The 17,857-nt window shown below is 41.3% G+C and overlaps 1 protein-coding gene and 1 non-coding gene across 3 annotated transcripts in view; one reads left to right on the top strand and one right to left on the bottom strand.

The window, feature by feature from the left end:
* The window catches only part of FNDC3B (fibronectin type III domain containing 3B), a 371,182-nt gene that overhangs the window by 167,284 nt on the left and 186,041 nt on the right, over positions 1-17,857 (bottom strand). For both annotated transcript variants that reach the window (XM_023515748.1, XM_003794293.3), the window contains exon 4: positions 1,280-1,356. In XM_023515748.1, coding sequence (XP_023371516.1) covers positions 1,280-1,356 — 77 coding nt within the window. The remainder of the gene's footprint in view (positions 1-1,279; positions 1,357-17,857) is intronic.
* On the top strand, positions 7,127-7,252 carry LOC111726759. Its single transcript, XR_002774460.1, has one exon. It is a non-coding gene; the product is annotated as a U6atac minor spliceosomal RNA (small nuclear RNA).

Raw genomic sequence — 17,857 nt, forward strand, 5'->3', positions numbered from 1 at the left:
GGCATGCAGGAAAAACAAAGAGCTGCATACTGTGCTCGGCCAGGACAGAGCCAGACATACAGAGACATCCACTGCACAGGATGTCCCAGAGTTGCCCATAAATGCACCATACATAAATAGATTGTAGCTAGCTGTGCCTTTCCTCACAAAGTATTTATTACAAAATTTTACAAAATATTCTCTGCATGTTGGCCACCTCTTATAAAATATTATAATAAATATTCTGTAAAGAAAGGTGCATCTAAGTACAATCTCCCATTCTGCCTGTGTATGGTGACTTTATGGGCAACTTTTGGGACACTCTATACCCCAGGTACTTAAAAAATTTTCTATCTCATTGAAGTACAGGAATATAACTTTATACTTTAAAACTTTTTACCTTTTGAAAACACCTTTGAAATTGCTACTATCATCAGTTTATTTAAGAGAAAACCAAAGTTCAGAGAAACGTTAAGTACACAGGTATAAACAGTCAAGCTTTCACGCTGCACTTAGGATAGGAACTCACCAAGCCCCGGGTGTGCCACATGATGAAGAAATGGACTGCTATAAAGGAGGGCAGACCCTATTTATGTAAACAATACTGCCTTTGATATTTTGACTAATCAAGGTGGGCATTCAATTTTCATGGGAGCAGAAGGCCTGCTGTAAACTGCACCTGAGGGATCCAGGTTGTGGTTGTGGCTACCATGAGTATCTAATGTCTGAGATGGAGCTGAGGCAGTGATGCCAGCACTGGGACCATCTCCTAAAGGAAAGGAAGCTCTGGGCTCCCAATGATTCTGCATGGTGAGTTCTGTGATTATTTCATCATACACATATGTTACAATGTAATAAAATAGAAATAAAAATGCACAATAAATATAATGTGCTTGAACCATCCTAAAACATCCTCCCAACCTTCTAATTCCTGGTCCATGGAAAAACTGTCCTCCATGAAACTGGTCCCTGGTGCCAAAAAGATTGGAGACCATCAGTATATAAGGAAGGAAATCTTGAAAGCAGGAGACTCCTCGAAGGAGTCACAACCCATGATCATGTATGAAGCCTGGTGTGGCAGAGGACAGACTGGTACCTTCTATGCTTCCCCTTCTCTGATCCTCTGGAGGGTCAAGTGGCAAGACACAGGAAATGCTACGTGATGCCACAAAAGTGACAGCAACTCTCACATTATTTTAACAAAATTAACTCTGGAATAAGCATCTGAAACCCTAATGTATATTCTGTTGAAATATGGATCATGTCTATAGTGAGTGGAAAAGGCCATCCAATGGCTTACCTGGGAGATGTAGCCTGGAGGCACATGGATGGGAGGGATGGACCCATTGGGTGACATCATGGGCACTTCAGCAGGTCCTAGAAGAGATAAGAGTAAGATATTAAAAGTTGAGGAAACATACATCATTCAAAATAATCGTTAATATTTCATACATACTATCAAAACTGAAGGTAATTAACCAGTTTGATGATTTTCTCTGTAAGAATTGGTATATACTGCCTTAAAGCTGAACCTGAAGCCATGAAAAGGAATTCTCCAGCTGTACAACTTGAGGAAAACCAACAAAAAATAAACAAGCAAAAAAATTCCAAATTAAAACATCTTTATAAATATTTAATGATTCCTAAGCTTTGAGTTCTAGAAACCAAGACTGTTCAGTTAAGAGTAGTTTAAAAGGGCAAATAGGTTTCTTTTATTTTTTTAGTTGTTACCTTTAAAAGACTGTATTCTTGATAAATGTTTAAACAAATCAACTTTGAACTGTGTTTATTCTGGTTTAAAATGCAGCTATAGATTTGGGGTTTATAATTTTCAGTTATATTATTATTCCAATACATTACTGTACCATGTCATTAATTTGAAGTAGAAGAAACCTTTAAAGTACTCTAACTAGATTTATTTTGTCTTTTGTAAGACAGAGGGGGAAAAAATAGATATTTTTAAAGAAGGAATACGCATGTCAAATTTACTCAGATTATTTCAAAGTAAAGCATAAGTTAATAAGAGGTTAATTTTAAAACATTAAGTTCAATGAATGTTCATTACATGTCTAAGACAAACAATGAGTTGTGAGGTTAGCACTAAGTTACCTGAGACATAATTTGGAGCTAATATTTAATTATAAAAAAACTGTCATAATATCAAAATCAACTTCTGATGCCCTCCCAAAGAGCTCACATTAAATGGTTTCCCTAGAAGTGCAAGAACCTTCTAGGGACTAGTTTTAGTGTCCCTTCAGAAACCCACCTCCCACATAGCAAACCAAAGCTAAGAGTTTCTAGTGTGAGATGCGACTTCCCGGCTCCAAGAGTCTATGTTGTTTATTTGCTTTCTCCTAAAGTGTGCTGTGCTGCCAGCAATGAAAATTGCTCAGCTGGAACAAAAAGCAAAAGAAATACAACACTTCCTTTGGCAGAAGAAGGCAGAAGAAGGCAGACTCTGCCACCCAGTGCTGCATTTGCATGCGAGCACAATGCACCTTTCAATGCACGTCCTGATAGTGCTGTGAGTACTTCACAGGAGCCCCGTGGTGGGAAGAGGGACAGGGACACTGGCATGCCTGTGAACAAGGTCTGCAAGTGTAGGGGAAAATGATGGGAGCAGGGCAGAAAAGACATAGAACATTCACGCAGCATCCCAAATGAGCCAAGTTCACTGCAGCTTCTGGACAACAACCAAGTCACTGAACTGACTGATCATCTCACAACCACAGCAGTATCTTGTGTGCTAATACATTGGCAATAATTTAAAACAAAAAAAGAGAATGGCATTAAAACGACTGACCCAATTTTATTTTTATGTATAATTTAAATTAATACATCCACAAACCACTGAAGGCACTGGTTTCCAGATCTGCCTTTCTTGTTAGCTATGCATTTTTATCACAGCCATCAAGACAGTGGGGGCATTTACCTAATATTCTCATTTGAAGTGACTCACAGAGAAATCATGGACAAAGATTTTAGCCCCACCCTGAGCACCATCTGTGAGACCCAGAGGTAGACTCTGGCTCTGTGCAGCAGAGTGGGGGCAGCGGTGTGTCTGTGTGTCAATTTTTAAAGGTTAAATTTGGTAACACATGTAAAAGTACTTAGAACAATGCATGGTGTAATATTCCCTCATCAAAATGTTACCAAACATAATTATTCTTTGTAAAAATTTTTATAGTTTTGTTCTTAGCTTTTTGTTGTTTTTTTTTCCTTTTATGTAACTTTAAGTTGTTTCATATTAAGTTGTTATCTCCATAACACATAAAATCAATGAGTACATGGCTTAAGGGGCAATCTTTTCTCATTAGGTAAAAATAGAATGTTTCACAGTACAGAGTGTGAACAGAAGTACTAGCACCTCAATAAAATATTGCTTTTTAATCACTAAAATGTCTCTGAAAACAGTCTCTTAACCCCAGACATGACCCTAAAACTGTTAAAGTCATTTGTGTAAAATGCTTTAAAGAATGCTGGGCAAGTATGTGATTTACAGCTAGAAAATGTTTTCTTCAAGGTCTTGATTTCAAGAGTAGCCAAATAACTCTAACATGCTTATTTCCCCTTCCTTTTGTCACGGTCATCAAAACCATTTCAAAGGACATTTCAAGACATACAGTATGGCTTCCAAACTCAGCTTTGCCTTAGAACCCCACGCTTCCTCCCATTTCCAGAGTAAGCCTCATACAGGCATTCAGGAGTTTAAAGCTTAGCAAAATAAAATCTCATTCACAATGGTAGTATGAAAAAAAGTATTGTTTCCTGAAACACTGATTCCCCAGTGAGTTTAGTATACTATCTCTGCTCAGCAGTTTGTGTTTGAAAATGTCCCGACATTGCTCCAATCCTTCCTTAATTAAAACATAAATTCTCTTCCTAAACTTTTAGAACTAGGTTCCCTTTGATTTCTTTAATGACACTCATGACAAATTAAGATTTAAAGGTTACACCCTGAGAATATGGTAGAATAAGGTTTTCTTCTTGTTCAAGCCACCAACAATGGCTCATTAAAAAAAAAAAAAAAAAAAAGCCATACAATCTTCCTAACAAACCAACTTCCTCCTTGACTATATTGAAAAATCATTCAACTATTAAACTTTCTCTTATGGTATCTGGAACTCCCTTTAATTAAATCCAGTCATTACATATAGGTAAGTCTATGAAGATGTATATACACAGACAGAATAAATTGAAAACAAAAGCACACAACCATATCCCTCAAAAATACTGTGAATTCGGGGGCCTGAGTTTTTCTTTAAAAAACTGGTTTCTGTAGAAACTAATTAAAAAGTTCATCTAGAGACACATAAACTCTTTTAGAGATGGAAGGAAAACGTCACATGCACAATTTCTACAGCTACAACTAGAAAGCTAAGAGCAATGAAAATCCATGAAAAAAAATTGCCTTGGGAAATGTGATTTACAGCTAGAAAATGTTTTCTTCAAGGTCTTGATTTCAAGAGTAGCTGTGACTTTAACAGTCAAGAGTTCCTTATTTTCATTGAACAAACTATGCAATGAAACAAGAACTAAGACCATTTACAGTCATTAAGAAATTTAAATACAATGTGCAAATACAAAACCTAACATCTTAAAATTCTGCTTAAATTTGTTAATGAATTGATTTTTCATTTACTTATAGCAAATCTTAAACCAGAAAGGCCAAGGAGTAGCTTACCTATATAAACAATAGTAATTAATGCAACAATTCATTGACTTTCTTCTCACATCCAAGGGGCACAGAAGGAAAGCCAGTAACACTGTGTTTTTAGGACCACACAGGTTCAAGGAGAGCTGGAGCCTCCCAAGGCTGGAGGACCACTGCACCTCGCTCTCTGCCCCTCCCTACCACAGGGATCCCCAGAGCTAAGACATCCAAGCAGCCTCTGTAGAATATTCACCCACTTGGGAGCAGATGAACTAGACTGACCAGGTTAACATACAAATGAGGTTTAGAAATCTGAAAGTGGTTGACACTGAGAATCCAAGGCATAGATCATCATTTAAACAAGTCTTAGAATAGCTATAAATAGTTATACTATAACTTTAGACATTTTAAATGTTATTTTTATAAGCTGAGCACCCCTAACTGGTAAATAGGTAGTAAATAAACAGAAATTATTATTGTGTCTGTCTATAAACTGGTTCTTACCTGTCAACAACAGACCTTAGCAGCAGCAGATTACATTTTTATCTTAGTAATTTAAATAACATCTTGTTCAGAAAGGATGTAAATGGGCTGGGATCACATCATAGCAACATAAAAGAAAACTATTGGCTCAGCTCCCATAGCACAGTAGTTATGGAGCCACATACACAGAAGTTGTTGGGTTCAAACCCGGCCTGGGCCAGCTAACCAATAACAACAAATGCAACAAAAAAATAGCTGGGCGTTGTGGTGGGTGCTTGTAGTTCCAGCTAGTTGGGAGGCTGAGGTAAGAGTGTTAACCCCCAGACTCAATTCAAACACCACTCTGAGAATCCGAACATCGCTGCAAAGGCAGGAGGAATTTTATTCATTCAAGCTCAGAGCCTGGGCTGCCCTTTACGAAAAAGCAGGAACAGCCCTTACAGACTATTTAGAAGGTCCCTTTATACCTCTCTCTCTTCCCTCCCATTAGACCATCCCACCCCATCCCCTTATTGGTAGGTAAACCATGTCTGTCCTAAACTGACAGGTACAGGGTAGTCGTGTTCAGGGTTGATTGGCTCAGGGACGAGACTTCTTTGTCTCAAGTGAGCGAATGAGAAGGAAGGGATAAAGGTTACAAGTGGAGCGAGTGCAGAATAGAGTGATGAGTGCAAAAAGGGGAGGGGGTCGCAAGTGGGGTGAGTGCAGAGTAGAGTGGCAAGTGCAGAAAGGGGAGGGGGTCAGGATGTGGGCTGAGTGCACAAGGGGGCTAGTGGGACGAAGGGGAGGAGGTCAGGATGTGGGCTGTAACACCTAGGTATGATAAGGTCCTTGGTATGTGGCGGCCTATTATCCTGAATAAACAACAAAAGGAGGTAGCTTGACTTGTGACTTGAGTTAATTAGTTTGGCTCCCACAAGAGGACTGCTTAAGCCCAAGAGTTTGAGGTTGCTGTGAGCTGTGATGTGACAGCACTCTACTGGGGGTGACATAGTGAGACTCTGTCTCAAAAAAAAAAAAAATACTATCAGTAAGAAAATAAAGCAAAGGTAAAATAATGATGTGATAAATCCAGCATATACTATAAAAATAACTCTCAAGTCTAAATAGCTAAAGAAGAGCAACTCTTGCTGGCAGAAGTAACAGTAAAGATAAGGCCATAGCTAGTAGGCAAGCCAACAAGAATGGCAAAACTAATTATTAGAACAAATGGTCTAAATAAAAATATACTTAAGCTGTCTGCCATAGGTCTAAGACTGAACACAAAAATGTGAGGTCTTCTAATGAATCTCATAAATGTCTAAGATAAATCTGCAATTACTCATAGTGACTCAAGACTCTTTACACAAACTAAGAGATGGCATGTAGGTATGTTGGTCAACCTTGAAATTTTTTTCCTAATTATTCAACACTGATTAATTCCATGAGAGAACTAAAAGGAAAACAGAGAAAATAAAGCACAGACCCTAACCTCAAAGAAGCCTGAACTCTACTGCAAGGGCTCCCAAACACTGTGCCCCTTGAGAACACATCAGAAGCAAGAGAGGCTTCTTAAAATGCAGGTTGCTGGGCCAACCATGCTGGACTGGGGCCCAAGAATCAGCACTTCTGATGAGCTCCCCAAGTGGTACAGATGCTCCTGACTATGGAGCATGCTTTGATAACTCTGACTTAGTGGGATGAAAGAACCCACAGCTCACATCTTACTCAATGGTGAAGATTCAAGGCATTCCCCTAACATTAAGAATAAGAACAAGGTGGAATGCTTGAGCTCACAAGTTCGAGACCAGCCTGGGCAAGAGAGAGACCCTGTCTCTAAAAATAGCTGGGCATTGTGGTGGGCGCCTGTAGTCCCAGCTACTCAGGAGGCTGAGGCAGGAGAATGGCCTAGGCCCAGGAGTTGGAGGTTGCTGTGAGCTGTGTGATGCCACGGCACTCTACTGAAGGTGATAGAGTAAAACTGTCTCTACAAAAGAAAGAAAAGAAAAAAGAGTTAAGAATAATGATACCCTGTTGTATGAAAAGAGAGAAGGTTAGCACTTCCCTAGACAAGGATGGAAGAGGCCCTCGGGCCTGACAACACATATATGGTTAAGGCATTGCCACCTACTTCGTGGCACCTAGCCATCATTTTATCGATCCTGCAATTTCTCTACTAGGTATATATCTAGATGATCAAAAGTTATTTTACAACAAAGACATATGCACCAGAATGTTTACTGCAGCCCAATTCATAATAGCCAAGACATGGAAACTGCCCAAGTGCCCATCAACCCATGAATGGATTAACAAATTGTGCTATATGTATACCATGGAATACTAAGCAGCCATAAAAAAGATGGAGACTTCACATCTTTTATGTTTACCTGGATGGAGCTGGAACATATTCCTCTTAGTAAAGTATCTCAAGAATGGAAAAAAATGTATCCAGTATCCTCAGTACTACTATGAAATCAATATATAATCACCTACACACTCATATGAATGGCAAAACATAACTATAGTCCATAAAGTAGAAGGGAAGAGGAGAGACAGGGGAGGGGGGATATGAGACAAGGGAGAGTATTTGGGGGGGGGGGCCTCACCTAATGTGCACGATGCAATGGCACATTTCAAAACTATTAAGAAATGAGTATAATTGTGATAGATGTGTTACTTAGTTCAATGTAAGCATTTCACATTGTGTATCAAAGCAGTACACTGAACCCCATAAATGAATCAATGTACAAAGTTATGATTTAATAAAAATAATTAAAAAAAAAAAAGAATAATGATACCTGGTTTACCCACCCCTACTCAACAGTGCACCAGAAGTTCTAGCCAGAACAATCGGGAAAGGAAAAGGAACAGAAAAAAGGAAAAGGCAGGCAGGAAGGCATTCAAATCAAGAAATAAAACTATGTCAATTCACAAATGACATGATCCAATATATAGAAAATTCCAAAGATCCCACAAAAAATTACAAGAACTCAGTAAAGTTTCAATCATATCAACAAATAAAAGTCAATTGTATTTCTATACATCAGCAATGAACAGTAAGAAACTTAACTCCATTCACATAGCATCAAAAAGAATAAAATAAATTTAACTAACAGAGTAAATGAAATTACAAAATATTATTGAAAGAAACTATACGATACCTAAATAATGGAACCAAAATGACCTAAATAAAGGCATGAAATGGAAAATATTATTGTTAAAATTACAATAATAATAAAAGTGAACTACAGATCCTATCAAAATTCCATCCACCTCAAATAGGCAAGGAGAATGAACCTAGACCGCTAATTCACATATTATACAAAAATTAAGTCAAATTAAGAAAACACGAGTAAACCTTTGTGACATTACATTTGTCAACAGATTCTTAGATATGACATCAAAAGCACAAGTAATAAAATAAAAAATAAACTAACTTTATCAAAATTAAAAACTATTATGCACCAAAGAACTGAAAAGACAGCTTATAGAATAGAAAAAATATTTTTGCAAATCATATATCTAATAAGGAACTTATATCCAGAATGTACAATGAATGCTCATGACTCAATAAAAAGACAAAGAGCCCAGTTTAAAAACAGGCGAGAGACTTGACTAAACATTTCTCCAAAGGAGGTATGCTGCACGTATACCAATGATGCTCAGTATGGCCTGTCGTGAGGGAAATGCACATCAAACCACTATGCCGGCTGCTTAAATTCACACACAGAGAGAGTAATGTGTTGGCAAGACTGGAGAGAAATGAGAGATGTGTACAATGTTGGTAGACATAGAAAATGATACAGAAACTGTGGAAAACAGTTTGACATTTCCTCAAAAAGTTAAACATAGAATTTACCTCACGACCCATCAATTCCACTCGTAGTTCTTTACCCAAAAGAACTGGAAACTGACACTCAAGCACATGTAAAAAGGCATGTTCACAGCAGCACTACTTACAGTAGTCACAAGGGAAGTGGGTGAGGCTGGCATCCACGCACAAGGGACGATCACACAACCATAAAGAGAAATGACATAGTAATTAACACATGCTGCAACGCAGATGATGCCTGCACACATTCCACTAAGTAGAAAAAGCAGGCCCAAAAGGTCACTCATACTATGATTCCACTTATATGAAATATCCAGAATAAATGAATCTACAGACAGGCAACTCAGACTTATGGTTGCCAAGAGCTGGGGCAGCAGTGTGCTGGGGTGAGGGGACTGCAGGCTGAGGAGGAAATGCTCAGTGGAGAGTCTTTTGAGGTGATGAAGATGTTTAGGAACTAGATAGACAGTGATTGCATAACAGTTAATGTATAAAGTATACTAATGTCTGGGAATTAAACATTAATTTTATGTTATATGCATTTCACTTCAATAGAAATTTAAAAAAAAAAAAAGGCGATTTCTAATAAGCTGCCCCAAAGTAACTAAGTATAAATCTCTTAGAGCACATCTTTGTTCCACATACATTTGGATTTGGAAGAATATCATTTCTAGACATCATGCTATGCAATGACCAATAGATGCATTCTCTACCCCACAACCACCTGATGGTCTCATTAAGGGAATGCAGACGTATAAATGATACAGGGCTCCCCCATTCAAGGCTGGGCAAAGGACCCCAGTTTTCCTAGGCCGGGGCAAGTTCATGAAGGGACCGCCCTGACCTTTTGCCCTGAGTTAGAGGGGTTGCATTCATTCACTTGTCCATAACACTCATTAACGTTGAAAACGTGTTTCTGTTTGCCACTTCCTGGCCATGTGTAACTCTCAAGACCTAATATCCCTAGCTAAGGAGCCCACACAGAGACTCCCCACTTGGGTCCTTTCCTCTGCCAGGAGCTCTGGTGCTTTTTAGCTTTTCTGTATTCCTTTCTAATAAAATCCTACCTTACCACTGACTTGTGGTCCATGGGTTCATTCCTTGAACACTAAGGATACTAAGGACCTACTGAAGACAGAAATTCCGGTAACATAAACAAAGACAAGAAGGCACTTTCAGGCACAGTCTAAATCCTGTGGAAATGTCAGTAACTGCAGGACTGAGGTGGGATGGGTCTCAAGAAACTGACACCCAGGAAACAAACTGACCAGCCCAGGAAACAGCAGGCAGGTGATGGAACAATAGGACCAGGCCTCAATTCTTCTTACTTTTAGATCGATATTGCTTCTAATTTTACTTTCCTTTGCAAGTAAGATTTGTTGTTCTTTAAAATGCCGCCTGCGCACTCTTTCCTTTAAGGTGTTATGTCCATTCAGAAGCAAGGTACAGCACTACAGGCACATTCTGCTGGCTGAGGTGAAACTGTTACCAGAATTTCTTTCTGCAGGAGGTCCTTAGTCTCAGGAATTCGAAGAATGAACTCACAGACCACAGATCAGTGGTAAGATAAGATTTATTAAATAGAAAGGAATACAGGAGTGAAAAGCACCAGAGCCACTGGCAGGAGGAAAGACCCAAGTGGGACTCCTTTGTCAAAGGGTATAGCCAAGTACTCGGTGTTAATGAGCATCTTTACAAGTGAATGAATGTTAGTCCCTCCAACTAAGGGCAAAGGTCAGGGAGTTCCCTTCAGGAAATTGCCCAGGCCTAGAAAAACTGGGCTCCCCTATCCAGCCTTGAATGGGAGAACCCTGTATCAAAACAACCAGGGCATACCAGCCTCTGTAACCTGTAACTTCTTCCTATCCACATCCTACAAAGGCCTAGGCCCAAGGAGGCCTCTGCTTTGCATCGGAACTCTCCCACTTTCCAGCATGACCTCAGGCAAGGCACTTAAAAAAAAAAAAAAAAACAAAAAAACCCACCTCTGATCAGCACTTTACTCAAACTGTTACCTCCAAAGGTTGTTTTGGGGACTCAGAGGTGACATGCCTATCAAGTACCTAGCAGAGTGCCTTGGCAAATAATGTCTTAACAACCATGTTATTGTGCCACCTAAAGAAAAATACTGTATGAACAACACAAAGGTTAATATAGTGTAATCATTTACCACAGAGGCCAAATGAACTACATAGTTTCTTAAACAAGCAAGTTAGTTGTTTTGCTCTTCACATTTTTTTCTTCCAAGATAGGTTCCTATACTGTAGCTTGGCAATGCTATCCTTCTTTTGAAAATATAGTATCTTCAAGACAACTAGATTGTGATTATTTTAAAAAAGGAAGAAAAAGAAAATAAGGAAGTGTGTCTACCTTCCCATCATTAACCTGTCCCAACTTTCCCCCAAATTACCTGTCACGTGTCCCCAGTTTCTAGGAAACCTTAGAAAGCTGTGTGCCTAACGCTCTGAATGTCCTGAATGGCTCTAGATCCAAGGACCAGCCCTTCTTTTTCTGGAAGTTGATCCTCTCCATCTCTCTGACACTGGCTTTATTTCAAGAATTTCTAGTCTGGCCCAGCCATTGTCCTTAAAAGTAGCAAGTGACCCAAACAAACTGCCCAACGACTAAACCTTCCGGATGAAATCTTCCTAAAGTAAACCACCGCCTAGAACTAACTCTGAGCTGCTGATAGAATTCATAAATATTAGGTCCCCACCATCCATCCTCTCACTCAGCCATTTCAAATCATCAAGAAGTAACGCATCAGCTAACAATCCGCCTTGCAATGTGAAACCAAGTGTTCTTCCAAGGCCCCTCTTTGAAGTTGTTTTGCTACTTATAAGGGCACCAGGGGTAAGAAGACCTGGGTTTAATTCTCATATAAGACAAACTTCTTTAAATCCAATTTTCCTCAATTTTAGTAAAATTGAGATATTTATCCAATTATCTACTTTATTGTTTTGAGGCTTAAATGTTTTTTTAAAAAAATCTATGTATTTACTGTGTAAATATATAATGTATTTTTGCTAGCTAATGGTTTATTGAATTCAATAAATATTTACTATGCAAGATGTTATGAGGAATTAAAAATCACACAGAGGATTCTAAAATAAGATACATAAACAACCAACTACTACATGAAACAACAGAAACCGCATTATCAGAGGCAAAAAGCTCTGGAGCTAGATAGTCACCATTATCCTGGGGACGAATGCAGGGAGAATATTCAAAACTCTCAGTGACTAGCAAGGAATGGTTAGAGGAGGTTGGTGAATCCATTTACAACAGGCATGATGACCTATCCTGGTTGTTAAAAGACCTTGATTTAAATTTAGGGGCAAAGAAATGCAAGCTCTAAGGCCATCAAGGTATCAGGTACCAGGAGAGAAGACTGTAATACAACCTTCAACTCCAGTTTTTAGAACTCAATTGTTGCTTTGTTCAGTTCAAAAAACCTCTGTCAAACTCCATGTAGTTGCCAGAACTTGCGTAGGATGGCATGAACACAATGATAGTGAAGAGAACAGGCATTTCTGTTCCTAATTACGGAGACAATGGCATGCAGAATGAATAATGCACAGGTGCACCAGAGCTGGGGGGGCAGCTCTGTGTCCTGTTTCTGGCCCTGAGCTTCTGTGTATACCTCAGCACAGAACCAGGCAGTGCCCCACAACTGAAGCATCCTGAGTGTTTGGTGATTTCAGACTATGCAGAAAGGCCGGCGCAGTGGCTCACCTCTGTAATCCTAGCACTCTGGGAGGCCTAGGCAGGTGGACTTACTGAGCTTATGGGATCGAGACCAGCCTGAGCAAGAGTGAGACCTCATCTCCAAAATTAGCCAGGCGTTGTGGTGGTCACCTGTAGTCCCAGCTACTTGGGAGGCTCAGGCATGGGAATTGCTGGAGCCCAAGTGTTTGAAGTTGCTGTTAGCTGTGATGTCACAGCACTCTATCCAGGGTGAAAAAGTGAGACTCTGTCTCAAAAAAAAAAACTAAGTAGAGGCCTAAAAGAAAAGGTCTAAGAAGTCAACCTTTGAAAAAATAACAACAAAAAAACCCAAAAGTGGTTCATACATTCAACATTCATAAATTCATAGTAACACTGGATTTCCCAGGGTCTCAAAACCCTGCTCTCCAAAGTCAACTTCATTACTATACTGAACTTCACCACTGTACACCCAAACTATAAACATAATTTACCTGGCCTCCAAATGAAAACGTTCAGTACCACCTAGTCAGTGAAACTTATTTAAATGAATACTGAGATTAAATCTTCTTCTTCTTTTTTTTTTTTTTAGAGACAGAGTCTCACTTTGTCACCTTCAGTAGAGTGCCATGCTGTCACTGCTTACAGCAACCTCCAGTTCCTGGGCCTAGGCGATTCTCTTGCCTCAGCCTACCAAGTAGCTGGGACCTCAGACACCTGCCACAATGCCTGGTTATCTTTTTCATTGCAATTTGGCCGGGCTGGGTTCAAACCTGCCACCCTCGGCATATGGGGCCAGGACCCTATAACTTCAAAGCTCTGCAAACCGGCATAGATACAATCAACAATAGTGACAAACGCTTCTATGATTTTACAGAGAAGAGTCCCGGCATATGGCAACAGCAAGATTAAAACGAAGTCCTTGGAAAGGACATCAAGGCCCAGCCACTTTCTCTCAGGCCCACTAGGGCACTAGAGAGCCCCCTACACTTCCTCACAGAGTGAAGGGCACCGCACTTCATTTCACCCAATAACAAATGCAAGCAGGAGTTCCCAGGAAAGGTGGCAGGCAACAGGGGAGTGTAACTCCTAGGGGGACCCTCTCCATAGCCCTGCTGAGGGTAAAAATTTCTCCTTGTTTTCCCCTTATTAGAACAAGGGTATGTAAACTTCATTTTAAATGTTCCAAGGTAAAACACAGACCAGTGAGACGAACAGTAGTAGAGTCTACTAATTTTGTAGAGATAAGAATCAGAAAGGAAGATTTCTCATTAAGAGACAACACAGGAAAAAAAGTCCATTCCTACTAGCAGGAACAACTGAGTTCCCCACTATGGCCCTGGGTGATTAGCAGGGTCGCCCTCACTGACTGTGCCCTGGGTGATTAAGTGGCATGGCCCTCCCCCACTGTGGTCCCAAGTGATTAGTGAGTGGCCCTCCCCCACTGTGGTCCTGAGTGATTAGAGGGATGGCCCTCACTGACTGGGGTGGCCCTCAATGACTATGCCCTGGGTGATTAGAGGGGTGGCCCTCACTGACTATGCCCTGGGTGATTAGAGGGGTGGCCCTCACTGACTATGCCCTGGGTGATTAGAGGAGTAGCCCTCCCCCACTGTAGCCCTGGGTGATTAGAGGGGTGGCCCTCACTGACTGTGCCCCAGGTGATTAGAGGGGTGGCCCTCACTGACTGTGCCCCGGGTGACTAGAGGGGTGGCCCTCACTGACTGTGCCCTGGGTGATTAGAGGGGTGGCCCTCACTGACTGTGCCCTGGGTGATTAGAGGGGTGGCCTTCTACCACTGTGGCCCTGGTGATTAGCAAGTAGTCCTCCGCCACTGTGGCCTGAATGATTAACAGGCTAGCCCTGCCCCACAGTGGTCCTGAATGATTAGCAGGGTGGTCCTGCGCCACTGAGGCTCTGAGTGATTAGCTGGGTGACCCTGCCCCACTGTGGCCCTGCATGATTAGTGGGGTGGCCCTCCCCAGTTGTGGCCTGAGTGATTACTGGGATGGCCCTGCCCCAGTATGGCCCTGAGTGATTAGCGGGGTGGCCCTCCCCAACTGTGGCCCTGAGTGATTAGCTGGCTGGCCCTCACCCACCAGGGCCCTAAGTGATTAGTAGGGTGGCCCTCACCCATTGTGGCCCTAAGTGATTAACAGGGTGGCCTTGTCCCACTGGGGCCCTGAATGATTAGTAGGGTGGCCCTTAGGCACTGGAGTCCTGAGTGTTAAGCAAGGTGGCCCTTAACCCACTTTGACCCTGAGTGCTTTAGCAGAGTGGCCCTTATGCACTGGGGCCCTGAGTGTCAAAGCGGGTAGCTCACCATTCTCTCCCCAGCCTTCTCTGCTCTAACAGGGGTAGGGTGGGATGGGTGAGGGGCAGGGGGTTGAGAACAGAAAAGGGGTAAATAAAACCTTGTGAACTCTTCCTCTCCAGATCCCACTCACATTCCATCTGCCAGGCCACAAGGCCTCTTCTCCCCGAAAAAGCAGAGCCAAGATGGGAAGAGTTTTCACAGCAATCCATGAAGAGGTCCCCAGGCAAATATGCATTTCCTATTTTATTTGTGCTCTGCTTTACAATTCAAGGTCATGCTCTAGCAGGACAAGTTTGCAAACAGCACTGAAATTATTAACCAGACAACACAATTGACTGTATTCCTCATAAGCTCTGCTTTACATTATTCATATGCTACTAATGAAACAGCACTAAAAACATCCCCACCTGAAAGCTGTATTACAAGTAGTAATAAAGTATAGCTTTACCAGCATGTCATTACTCGATACACTTACAGGCATTATTATTTGTTGCCTTAATAGGTTTACAAAGCAAACCACAGAGGATCCCTTCTAACTGCTCTCTGGGCTGGCTCCTCCTCGCCTTGTAAAAGCATCTGCCACAAAACAAAGCCTTTGACAACATTCTAAAGGTATTTTTTTTTATTCTAAAGGTATTTTATTGGCAACATCCCAGTGCAGTTTACTAGCTGAGTTCTTTTAACTTGCACTAAAAATCCAAAGGCAAGAGGGAAACAACCAAGGAGCTTCAGCCTAGAACTACTGAAGAAAGTCAAGGGTGAACATGGAAATGGGGAAAAATGAACCAAATGTTCCACAAAATGCAGAATCACAGTTGATCTGCCTGGTGTCACTTTCTCTCCAATCTTGAAGGCTGTTCAGTCAAACACCCCAGTGTCTGTTGGAAGTTATCTCTCAACCAGGGACCAGCAGTCTTCCAAAATCAACTTAATTTTATAAAAATGTTTTAATTACTAATAAAAGATCCTGTAAACTGTCCAGTGGCTGAGAGCTAATAACGGGCTTTGAGAGGACTAGTTCAACTTACAGTTCTAGTTTCTGCTTTACCTAAACCACACAGAGGAGGCTGGGAAAGTAACAAGAGTGAGTGTCCTGCAGCCCCGCCTGTTCCCACAGCCACTGCTTTCCGTCTTATGTTTGTGTGTGAAAAGCAAAGGACCCACAAGTACACACAGGTTCCTCTCCTGGGCCCTGGTGTGTGGCTCTCATCGAGGATGAGTAAACACCTCTGAGCGACCGTGGGAAGGCTGGGCACCCTGGGCTGCTGTTCTCTCAGCCATAAACATGAGTCGCCATGTCATGGTCTGGGGAATAGCAGACTGCTCTCCACCTGCACCATAGGGGCCTCTCACCCCTAACACACCGTACCATGGAAACAAACTATTTTACCGAACACACTTCTTGATTTTGCTTTCAAAAATCAACTCTTCATTTACCCTGAGGACTTAAGATAAATGAAAATGGAGTGGGCACCAGAAAGGTCTCCCAAGTCTCATTGCCATTCACCCTGCCCAACAGGCAGCAGGCTTCTCAAGAGAGCAAATCCACTTAAAAGTTAGTTACAGACAACTACTAGGCTTTAGTTTGCTAATCTGTAATGCCAAGACTAGGTATATTAGGGTAAGAATGCAGAAAAGGCAAAATTACCAAGTAATCAATAAAAACAAAAATACACCGAAAGGGGACCTTTGCATATAGTACTGCCAACGGAGAAGCCAGAGTATCATCGCATAGAGGAGATACACAAATCTGAGCAACTCAGGAATTCCTTCACAGCCAACTTTAGGATTCTACCCCCTCCCCCTTTTCCAGATACTCCTCACATTCAACTGTGAGGACTGCGAAGACAGAATTTTTTTTTTCTTTTTCATCTCCTCACTACCTCTGAGAAACCACTGCCGTTTATTACTTCTCTACCTCCTGATTTGACTGGCAAAATAATCCCAACTTGCACGTGCCCACACATCCTGAGGTCTGGTGAGACACACTTTCAGCCTCACACCTACCCAGGGATCACGTCCACTTGTAGAAAGGGAAAAGAATGTCTAAAGTATTGGAGTAAAAATTTCCTGGCCATAGATTTGAAGTCATGTCTGTTAGTCTATATGGAAGTACGTTCCTAGAACGAAGTGGAAAAAGGAGGATTTGGGAATGAAAGTCGACCTTCTCTTTATAAAAGAAGAGAAGAACTACATAGACACCTATTATGGACAAAAAAATAAAAGAGGAAATAATTTGGTGGATGGGGATAGGAGGGGAGAGACTACAAACAGGCAGAAAGACCACACCCAGAAAAACGTGGCCCAGTAACTGGACTGAATTATTTTCTACTTGTCCCTGCAATAAAAGGTCTATCACCACAGCACACTCGGTACATTCAAAATGGTAACTCATAGAAGTTGGCACAGAGATCCAGAGGCTGGGCACCACTCCACTCAGCTTTCCCACAGTGTCTGTAAAAGCTGTTCCCACTCTTTTCCCATCGAACCAGGTGTGGAGATGTGGGATCCAATCTGTAAGACTTTGTGTAATTCACAGCACTGTCCATGTGAAATGCAAAGTAAAAGTGGCCTGATAATTTCTATTCTTCCTTCTAGAATGACATGCAGGTGGTATCAGTGTCCTCTGCATTCATGCCTGCACATCCTAGAACATGGTTACTATTACAATAATAGGGAGTTAACAATTCCTAAATGTTTCTTGTGTGCACATCCTCAAACGTTTGTTAATCAGAATCTCTGTCTTTTTGAAATGTCTATTTCCAGGCCTCCAGAATCTGCTTTTTCCCCCCCAATAAGCAGTCCCACTCCCAACCCCCAACCCTGCATTGATTTTGATGCATGTGTTCTAAGAGCCAGTTTAGAGAAATGATGGCCCAGAAATAACACTTTTTTTTTTTTTTTTTGA

The sequence above is a fragment of the Otolemur garnettii genome, unplaced genomic scaffold (assembly GCF_000181295.1).
Source record: "Otolemur garnettii isolate 467f Iridium unplaced genomic scaffold, OtoGar3 scaffold00078, whole genome shotgun sequence".
NCBI classification, from domain to species: Eukaryota; Metazoa; Chordata; class Mammalia; order Primates; family Galagidae; genus Otolemur; species Otolemur garnettii.